The 10,603-nt window shown below is 43.3% G+C and overlaps 1 protein-coding gene across 4 annotated transcripts in view; it reads left to right on the forward strand.

Annotated features, from left to right (window-relative positions):
• The first annotated feature begins 1,407 nt into the window (after positions 1 to 1,407).
• Positions 1,408 to 10,603, forward strand: part of LOC135101944 (protein sprint-like) — an 82,010-nt gene continuing 72,814 nt past the window's right edge. The window contains exon 1 of one of the 4 annotated variants that reach the window (XM_064006364.1): positions 1,408 to 1,460. In XM_064006364.1, the coding sequence (XP_063862434.1) occupies positions 1,423 to 1,460 (38 nt within the window). In that variant the 5' untranslated portion in view covers positions 1,408 to 1,422. Of the gene's footprint in view, positions 1,461 to 3,321; positions 3,810 to 10,603 lie in introns of those variants that run through there. The other 3 variants (XM_064006369.1, XM_064006367.1, XM_064006365.1) reach the window with 3 other exon arrangements.

Raw genomic sequence — 10,603 nt, forward strand, 5'->3', positions numbered from 1 at the left:
ATTACTATAATACTCTTCATATACGTATTTTTCCTCTACACATTTTTCTCATCTTTACTCAACCTTTAATACCATAATTACTCACCTCTTCAGTAACTCACATTATGTACCTTCATTTTATAACCTCCTCAATTTCAATAACCTTGTATACTTTCATCTCAATAATCAATTTAATAAGCCAAGATTTTTTTCATCAATCTTCTATACTTTCTCTCTATTACATATTTTCCTACGAGATTCCTCATATATAATTTTTCATCGATGCACATTCTTCACAACATACACAACTCTTTACATATCACTATACATATTTTCTACAATTATTCAATTCAACATTTATCTTTCATGAATCTATATTTACTCCTCTAATTGTTCACGTGCATATCTAATCTCATTCATAACTCATGTATATATTTTCTGCATAATCGCGTCAATATATCCTCACTTATCTTTCTCTAAATGCTGCTTCAATATTTCTCGTTTATCAATTTTTACCGCTCTATCGATATTTTCTTAGGATTAACTGCCGTAAATCATTGTATTAAGTCATAAGTCAAAGAATTACCTCATAAGTCACTTCACAAGCAGTCTTCTCGCGTCCAGTGTCACGACGGGGAGTCCTCAATATTTACAGTTAAATTTTGACAGTCGATTTCCATTTTGCAGACTTTTGCCGGCGCGTTGTCCATCACAGTTTATCAGAGTCGCTTGTTTATTGTTCACTATAAATTTTATCTGACTTAACAACGTATAGTTCAATATCATTTGAAAACGTTTATTGCCAGCTGTCGATCAAAATGTATCAGATTTGCCGACCTGTATATTTTATTGTCGATGTATTTTTAGGACTTTAAATGTATAGTTCAATTATATTTCAATGACCTCACGTATAGTCATACATTTTCATTGAACACTAAAGGTTTACATTGTGAAAGGCCTCGGAGCATTATGTCAGCTGCGTTTTATAGCCTTCAGTGGAAATTATTGGGTGGTTTTCAAGGATATGTTCATGATTTTTGAGATGGTTTAACCTAGGTAGATTCTGCACCTTGAATGTGAGAAGCTCCCCTTGAGAACCTGACTGATCATCTGTGTAGCCTTTGAAAAAATACTTCTAAGAAAAAGGACAGAACGTTTAAGAACATGAATCAGAATATAGCATACTTAACCCAATGGAAACGAATAGAAAAAAAATGATGATAGTAATAATCATAACAAAGTGAATTGATAAATAGAATAAAATAAGTAAATAAATAGATAAATAAATAAATAAATAAATAAATAAAAACAGCAGCAATCGGTTTGGTTTCAGGAAAGTGTTGAGGAAAAGGAATAATGACAACTCCCGGAAGACTAACTAACCTGACGTGACCCAAGGCGACGTGATCTGACCCCTCTTGACCACCACAGCGAGGGGAGGCGATGCTGCGGGACGTAATTAAGTCATCGCCCCGTCAAAGGTGATTACAGGTGATGCTGGGGTGACGTTTTCAATTAGGGAGGAGCCAGAGTGGGGAGGAGGGGTGGCGAGACTTACCTCCCCTCCTCTCCTTCTCTCCCTCCTTCCTTCCCTCCTTCCACTCTGATCTCTTGATTTGTTCCCTCCAGACATTCGGACCAAGCCATTATGTAGCCATTGGAGGGAGGGAGGAAGGAAGGAAGGGAGAGTGGGTGGAAGGAGGAGGGGAGAAGATGAGATGAGAGGAGGGGTTGGGTGGGGTCATCTTTGAATGGAGTGGAGGAAATAATGAAGGAGAGAAGAGAAGAGAAGACGTAGAGAGATGTAAGGAGAAGTGAAGGGAGAAGAGAGGAGAGAAACTGTAGATGGAGGAAGGGAAAGGAGAGAGGGAAGGAAAGGAGAGGGAAGACAAGAGCTTGATAGGAGAGATGGAGGCAAAGGAGAAAAAAAAAGGTGTATTATACTGATGGAAATGAAAACAGATTGGAATGTTTGTCATGTAAAAGTCACACAACAACAACAACAACAACAACAACAACAACAACAACAACAACAACAACACTAAAAAATACGTGGTTTGTTGTGTAGGTTTTGACGAGACCAGCCACTCATAACTACCCATTACCAACTTCTGACATTTGGGGACGAATTAAACGTGTGTGTGTGTGTGTGTGTGTGTGTGTGTGTGTGTGTGTGTGTGTGTGTGTGTGTGTGTGTGTGTGAAAAGGTCGGGTTTTGAGGGGAGAAGATCCTTTGTCTGTTATTAATTTGATGTTTCCCGATGAATATGAAAGGAGGGAGAGGAAGGGCGAGAGATGGAGCGAGGGAAGGAAGGAGGGAGAGGGAAAGAGTGATGAATGGCAGAAGATGAAAGGAGAAACGAAGAAAATGGGAAGAAAAGAAAAGAGGCATTACTGGATTTTATATTTCACTGTTATCTATTTTCACACGTGCTTACGAAAAAAAATAAATAAATAGACAAAACAAATCACCTATTAAAACAACTGAACGATTATCTCACAAACAAACCCGAAGTTCGAGTCCGAGTCCGAAGTTCCACCGTGGTAATTCGAAGCTTTACTGCATTAGGTGTACGGAACTTGCACCAGTGAACCTTTGAAGCTTTGATTGGTGTGAAGGAGGATTTGAATCGAGTGGCTGGAGTTTTTCGAAGGATGGCCGGAGCTTCACCAGGGAGGGTTCGAAGCTTAGCCTCGGAGTGCCATTTGGAGCTAATGAGCATGACGGGCTTCACTGGCTCGGAAAATAAAAGTAGTACCTCCCTTGCAGTCCCTCACCAGCTCACCCTCTCCCTCTGTCTGTCCCTCAGCGCCCCTGTCACCCCCTGCGTCCCCTGTCCGTCACGGTTCGCCTCGTCCCCTGTGTGCTCCCTTATTACTCCCCCCCTCACCTCCGCCACGCCATGCAGTTCTCTCCGCCGCCATAGTTCGTCTCGCAGCCACATTCGCTCGTCACTATATTTCATTTATTTATTTATTTATTATTTTTTTTAACGTACGCTTGCCTCATTCTGTTAGATGCTGTTTATTTATTATTGTTATTGTCTTTATTATTATTTTTAAGTGGTTATTAGGTTAAGTTTGGTTAGGATTGTATTGTACTGGGTTGTGTCGAATTGGGTATGTTAGGTTTGGTTAGGTTAAAGATTGCATAGGATACGGTAGGGTAGTTAAGGTTATATTAGGTCAATTTATGTCTAGTTAGGTTAGGTAAACTGAGGTAAAGGGAGATAATGTTAGATTGTTAGTGTGCGGTAGGTTGGGTTAGGTTACGTTAAGTTTGGTTAGGTTAGGTTACGTTACGTTAAGTTAGATTAAGGTTAAATTGTAAATAGCAATGACAACGGTGCATATACCGATAAAATACATGATTGTAATTACCCGGACTGCACAAAGTGTCCTCTACCAGACGTGTGGGTGTGACTGTAAATATATCAAACACACATCCACATCACCACCACCACCGCCACCCACACACACAGCTTCACCTCATCTCACCCCAACGCCGAACCTTTAGACCTGAATCGCTTCACTCGTAACTCAGTCCCGCCTCAACGCCTCACGTCTTGCTCAGCTCAGTCCGCCCGCCTTCCCCTCTACCACCATCACCGCCACTGCCACCTCTCCCCGCCTCTACCTCGCCTCCCTCTCTGACGCGCCTCTCATGGGAAGCTCCTCCCGACAACCCCGCTGACAGGGAACACGCAGCGCAGGTCCCTCAAGTGAGCACCGTGTCATGCGTACTGCTGAGTGTAGAGCCTCACTTCTGCTTTCTCCTCCTCCTCCTCCTCCTTCTCCCGGTCTCGCTACTGCAGCCAGACGGACTCCACGTGAGTACGGAATATTAAGTAAAGGAGGCGACGGAGAGAGAGAGAGAGAGAGAGAGAGAGAGAGAGAGAGAGAGAGAGAGAGAGAGAGAGAGAGAGAGAGAGAGAGAGAGAGGTAGTATCAAAGTCGAACAAAAGTCTAAATAGCGATACAAGGGGACGGACAAAGGGCGGGAAGGTGAAGGTGACAGAATTAAGGATGATGAGGTGAGGACTAAGAGGAGCAGGAGGAGGAAACAACACAGGACCCATTAACGGGGCTATTATTAAGGTGACGCCGCGCAGCACGGAGTAAGAGGTGCTGCCCGGAGGGGGATTAAGGCTGAAGAGACAGATAATTCCCACGTAATCGAGTAATATAAGGGAGAGGAAGGACCTTGGGATGTGAAAAAGAATACTGTAAATTCGCAGTTTCAAATACACTCAAATGGGAAGACCATCAAAATAACATCGCAGTCGTTATTGTTTGTGTTAAGTTAGTGTGGCAAGTTAGAAATATTACAAGTGCTATAGATAATTAATACTTAAGGACAGTTGTGACTACATGTATAGTTTATATGTGTATATATATATATATATATATATATATATATATATATATATATATATATATATATATATATATATATATATTTTTTATTTTTTATTTTCAGTGATTTAGTATGCGTTAAAACTGGTTAGAAAAACAGATACAAAGCAGTGTTGGTGTGATATGTTTTGTAACGTGGCAGCAATGAATGGCTGGTGGCGGTGGTGGTGGTGGGGGATACGGGAAGGTTGGTATGCCTGGCTGGCTCGAGTTGTTTTATCAAGTTTGAAGCACAGTTATGAAACATGTCCTTTTTGTTACCAAGGGGAGCAATTATTTAAAAGAAAAAGGTAGAAATACTCCAGTAACCCCAAATACTGTAGATACTGTAAATTTGTATTGTTTTTGTCAGTAAACTACTATTACTACTACCAAATTGATGGAAATAGTTATAACAGCGTGCATTGTATTGATTGAAACAGCAACAAGACAGCTTAAACTACGAGTACAAAGCTGTGTTGGCGTGGTGTGTTACGTAATGTAGCAACAAATGTCTGATGTGGTGGTGTGGTGTTGTGGGAAGGTTGGTGTGTCTGGCTGGCTGGGATTGTGCATCAAACTCGAACCACATAGTTACGAAATGTACCACCCTTTGTCGTCCCGAGGGCAAATCATTGAAAAAAAAATAGAAACAAGAATTCAGTAGTCGCATTCAGCAACGGGGGAAAAAAAGAAAGAAAATCAGGAATCCATGACAGAACTGCACCTTTAAGACAGTAATTAGGCAAGCGGAACAGTTACGAAATATGGGTTTTTCTTTTCCCTTTTTCCTCTTTGTTTTTCATCGTGAGGGGAGATTACTGAAAGGGAAAAGAAAAGTAGCAAATTTTATTCACTAGTCTCAATAAGCAGGACTCAGGAATCCATAGCGAAAGTAGCAGAAAAATTTTGTCCAATAGTTTGATCAGCAGAATGAATAGGAAACCAAAGCAAAACATCTTTGAAATAGTGATCATGCATGTGAAACCTTAACAGAGGAACAAAAATACGAAAATCCAGCACCCTTTTGTACCCAGAAGTAATTAAGGGATTAGGACGGACACGAGAGAATACAGAAGTTCCTCTTCATTTTGGTAATTAAGGAACACGAAACATAATAGCCGAGAAGATAATAATCTGGTAATATAGGGTTCGAAATATGAGATTCGTACCAAAAGCATTCAGTCATTGGGGGGTTCGAAGCCAGACGCGAGGGAGCCAGTGAGCCAGCGAGGTCTAATTATCCCCTCTGAGACGCATGTACGATCGGGAGAACTCTAAACTGATATAATCATAAAAAAGAAGAAAAACAGAAAACTGGTGAACTTTTGACTGTATAGAAAAATATTAAGCTTACAGGAAAAAAACTGACCCAAAGACACACACACACACACACACACACACACACACACACACACACACTTGTATTTTTATCACTCAGGCTTGTAATAGATTAAAGTTTTCTCAATAGTACCTTGCCATCATGACCACTTCCACCTCATATGCTCCACCCTGCTCCACCTTTCCCCACAGCACTAATTAATGTCTCGGTCGCCTAATAAGTGGTAATGTACTTGATATTCTGGGAGTATTGCATTGGGAACTTGTACGATCTCTCTCTCTCTCTCTCTCTCTCTCTCTCTCTCTCTCTCTCTCTCTCTCTCTCTCTCTCTCTCTCTCTCTCTCTCTCTCAAAAAACAAAACGGGAGAGAGAGAGAGAGAGAGAGAGAGAGAGAGAGAGAGAGAGAGAGAGAGAGAGAGAGAGAGAGAGAGAGAATCACCTCTTTCGTCTGTGTCATCTTCTCAACATTAAAACTTCATCATCCTCTTGTTACTGTCCACCTCTCTCTCTCTCTCTCTCTCTCTCTCTCTCTCTCTCTCTCTCTCTCTCTCTCTCTCTCTCTCTCTCTCTCTCTCTCTCTCTCACTACAATTGTACGTTACTCTAGTTGTTAATATTCCCATAGTACGACTGCCTCCTCCTCCTCCTCCTCCTCCTCCTCCTCCTCCTCCTCCTCCTCCCTTAATATCCTGCCGTACAGTAACTTAAGACACCAATAAACGTCATTATTACACCTCCCCTGATGAAGGTAAAGGCGAGGGATGGGTAAGCGCCTCTCCCTTACTCTCCCTTCCCTCTCCCTTACGTATCCCCGTCGTTAGGTAAGTGAGGGAAACATCTCCCTATACCATTATCTTGCACCGTTAACCTTAAACCCCCGCAAGATGGTGCCTAAACTTACCCCTACTTTAAATCTATGAGCCTTATGTCTATGGAGGGAAGAGGTGCAATGGGTAACGGAGGGGAAGATGGAAAGAGTGAAGGGAAGGGATGGGAAGGGATGGGAGGGTGGTGTTCTGTAGGGTATATGGAGATCAGAGGCAGGCAGGCTGGCAGGCAGGTGGTGGTGGTGGTGGTGGTGGTGGTGGTGGTGAAGGATTAGAGGGGATAGGGAGGTGAGGAGATGGAGGAGGAGAGGAGAGGGAGATGCAGGAAGAAAAAGGAAGGAAAGGAAGGTAGGAATGAGGGTTTTTGATATAAGGAAAAGAGAATAGGTTGGGATGTTTGTCAGTGATGTGTGTGTGTGTGTGTGTGTGTGTGTGTGTGTGTGTGTGTGTGTGTGTGTGTGTGTGTGTGTGTGTGTGTGTTTATCTGCATCATCTGTCCACTTCACACGCGCCATGATCACGTACCATGTAAACACCACCACCACCACCACCACCATTACCACTAGAGAGAGGGAGAGGGAGAGAAGTGAATGGAGGAGGGAAACAGAAGAGGGAAGAAAAGGCAGTTAGTAGAGAACAAAATAAAGATAGCGTAGGAGGATGATGGAGGAGTGCAGTAGAAGGGAGAGGAAAAAGAAGAAAACGCAGAGTCACTGAGAAGGTCGCAAATGGAAGTAAGAAGATAAAATATGACCAGTGGAGAGAGAGAGAGAGAGAGAGAGAGAGAGAGAGAGAGAGAGAGAGAGAGAGAGAGAGAGAGAGAGAGAGAGAATCACCCGTAGAGGAAGATAAATATTTACCTTCTTGAAAAATTAACCTAAACTAACCCAACCTAACCTAACGTAACTCAACCCAACCCAACCTAACCTAACCTAACCTAACCCAACCCAACCCAACCCAACCCAACCCAACCTAACCTAACCTAATCTAACCTAACCTAACCTAACCTAACCTAACCTAACCTAACTTAATCTAACCTAACCTAATTAACTTATCCTAACCTAACCTTACCTAACGTACAGGCGGCGAGAGGTAACGTTGATAAGGTGTGGCCTGAATGTGGTGAGTGCGTTGCGTCAGGTTAGGTTTTGTTAAGTTTGGTTAGTTAAGGTGAGGCTAGGTGCGGTAAACTTGGGTTAGGTTAAGTTTGGTTAGCTAAGGTGAGACAAGGTGAGGTAAAGTTAGATTAGGTATAATTATGCAAAACTATGTAAGTATACGGTTTGGTTAAGTTACGTTATGTTAGATATAGTTGATATTAGGTGGTCAAGATGCCAGGTAAAGGTGACCCTGTTAAGAGGATGTGACCAGGTGAACGTATCGCATTACCTTAGACTGAGTTGAATTAATAGTAGCTATCTTACGTAGGGTAGATTAGGTGAAGTGAGGTGGACGAGATGGCCTGGTAAATGAATGTCAGGTAAGGTAGTTATCGAATTAGCATAGGTAAGGTGAGGTGTGGCCAGGTAGAGGAGTGACCAGGTGAGGTGTGACAGGTAAGGTGTGGCCCAGGAGTTGTTATCAGGTAGCAGTAATCCGTGGCGGGTCATTAGTGCTAACGAAGGTAGGCGCGGCTTGTTACTGCTGCTATCTTGACGAGCTGCCGTTACTCATCCATCATTATATTCTCTCTCTCTCTCTCTCTCTCTCTCTCTCTCTCTCTCTCTCTCTCTCTCTCTCTCTCTCTCTCTCTCTCTCTCTCTCTCTCTCTCTCTCTCTCTCTCTCTCTCTCTCTCTCTCTCTCTCTCTCTCTGTTACATTTCATAAAAGAAAAATAAACTATAGGAGAGGAGAGGAAAGAGGAGGGGAGGGGAGAGGAAAATGGAAGAAGGCAAGGGGAGAGGAGGGGAGAAAAGGAGGGAAAGAGGGGAGAAGGAGATGGAAGGAGGAGGCAAGGGGAGAGGAGAATGAAGGAGGAAGCAAGGGGAGATGAGGATGGAAGGAAGAGGCGAAGGGAGAAGAGGATGGAAGGAGGAGGATGGGGAGAGGAGGGAAGGGGAGAAAGGGAGAGGAGAGGAGAGGAGAGGAGCAATCATAACTAAATCTTCAGTCAACAAGTTTGTATAGATAAAGAACGCTATGAAAAAAACAAAAAAACAAATAAAAGGAAGGAATGAAAGAGGAAGGAAAGAAAGATAAATAGGGGATTGGGGAAGAAAGGAGAGTAAATTATGGTCTTAGAGAGAGAGAGAGAGAGAGAGAGAGAGAGAGAGAGAGAGAGAGAGAGAGAGAGAGAGAATCAGGTGCGGCTGAGTAACGTGATTAGGGAAAGAGAGACGGTGGCTAGTAACAGAGAGAGAGAGAGAGAGAGAGAGAGAGAGAGAGAGAGAGAGAGAGAGAGAGAGAGAGAGAGAGAGAGAGAGAGAGAGAGAGAGTGAGTTTAAGGGTTCCTGAAAGATCTTACCAATAGTATGTTAGTTACCTTAAAGCCATTATCGCCACCTCATAAAGTTTCCTCTCCCTCTCTCCCTCTCCCTCTCTCCCTCTCTCTCTCTCTCTCTCTCTCTCGCTACTCTCTCCTCTCTCCCTCCTGGCCACAATGAGACCCCAGGGGCAAGAGAGTGCTAATACACGTCAGTCTGTATATATATTCTCCTTGAACCAAAATTACCTTGGGATGGATGTACGTGAATTAACTTCCGGTGCACGACAGCGCATATTAGAGAGAGAGAGAGAGAGAGAGAGAGAGAGAGAGAGAGAGAGAGAGAGAGAGAGAGAGAGAGAGAGAGAGAGAGAGAGAGAGAGAATTAAGTGAGGATGTCTAAGGCGTGAGGAAACGGTGTGAAGGAGGAGGAGGAGGAGGAGGAGGAGGAAGAAGAAGGAATCTGGAATCTGGAGACAGGTAGAAGTGCATAATTTTAATGATTACGCTGTGTGTGTGTGTGTGTGTGTGTGTGTGTGTGTGTGTGTGTGTGTGTGTGTGTGTGTGTGTGTGTGTGTGTGTGTGTGTGTGTGTGTGTGAGTCACGATGCTCTTTTGATGCACTGGGCTATTCCTTCCCTCTCTGCCTGACGAAGGTGTTACACTCTCAAGACTGCTTCTCTCTCTCTCTCTCTCTCTCTCTCTCTCTCTCTCTCTCTCTCTCTCTCTCTCTCTCTCTCTCTCTCTCTCTCTCTCTCTCTCTTCTCTTCTCTCGTTTTCTGCCCCAAACAATCTTCCTCTTCTCCCTTCTCCGTTTCTACTATTTTCTCTCCCTCTCCCCCTACGCAAAAGACTTTTCCTCCCTCTTTCCCCAAATTATACTTTGTATCTCTGGTCTTGCTTTCATTTTATATTATAGGTAGGTAGGTAGATAGACAGATCGATAGATATATAGATAGATAGATAGATAGATAGATAGATAGAATGACTGATAAATAGATGGATGGGTAAATAAATAAATGGGTGAACAAATAGATAAATGGATAGATACATACGTACATTGATGGACAAATAAATGGATGGATATATAGACAATAGATAGAAGGATAGATACAAATTTTTCACCACAAACTCTAAATGAATATGAAAACACAATTCACAAATCAATCAAAAACAAAGACCTAACAGACATTCCCTCCCTCCAGTCCCCAAACACAGAGGAAAATTCCCCCTCCTGCCTCGCTCCTCCCCAGCATCTCTCATCATGTAAGCCTCTTCCTCCCCGCTTCCCCTTGCTTCTCTCATTCAGAAGGTAATCCCCTCTCCCTTTCCCTTTCCCCTCCTCTCCCACCTTCACCTGAGTAATCCTCTCTTCCCACATACAAGGTAACATACATGGTAATCTCCCTCTTTATTCCCCTCCTCTTCTCCCCTCTTCCTTCCCTCCTGCAGCATAAGGTATTCCTACTCCACGCCCATGAAAGGTAGTCTCTCCCTTAGGAGGAGGAGGAGGAGGAGGAGGAGGAGGCGGAGGCAGTACGGGACGAGAGAGGTTAGTTATGGCAGTGGGGAGAGAGGTGGGTAGGTAGGCTCGGTTGGAGTAAGAGAGGGAGAGAGAGGCCAATGTACGGGGGAGCGGG

Source organism: Scylla paramamosain, chromosome 7 (genome assembly GCF_035594125.1).
Source record: "Scylla paramamosain isolate STU-SP2022 chromosome 7, ASM3559412v1, whole genome shotgun sequence".
NCBI classification, from domain to species: Eukaryota; Metazoa; Arthropoda; class Malacostraca; order Decapoda; family Portunidae; genus Scylla; species Scylla paramamosain.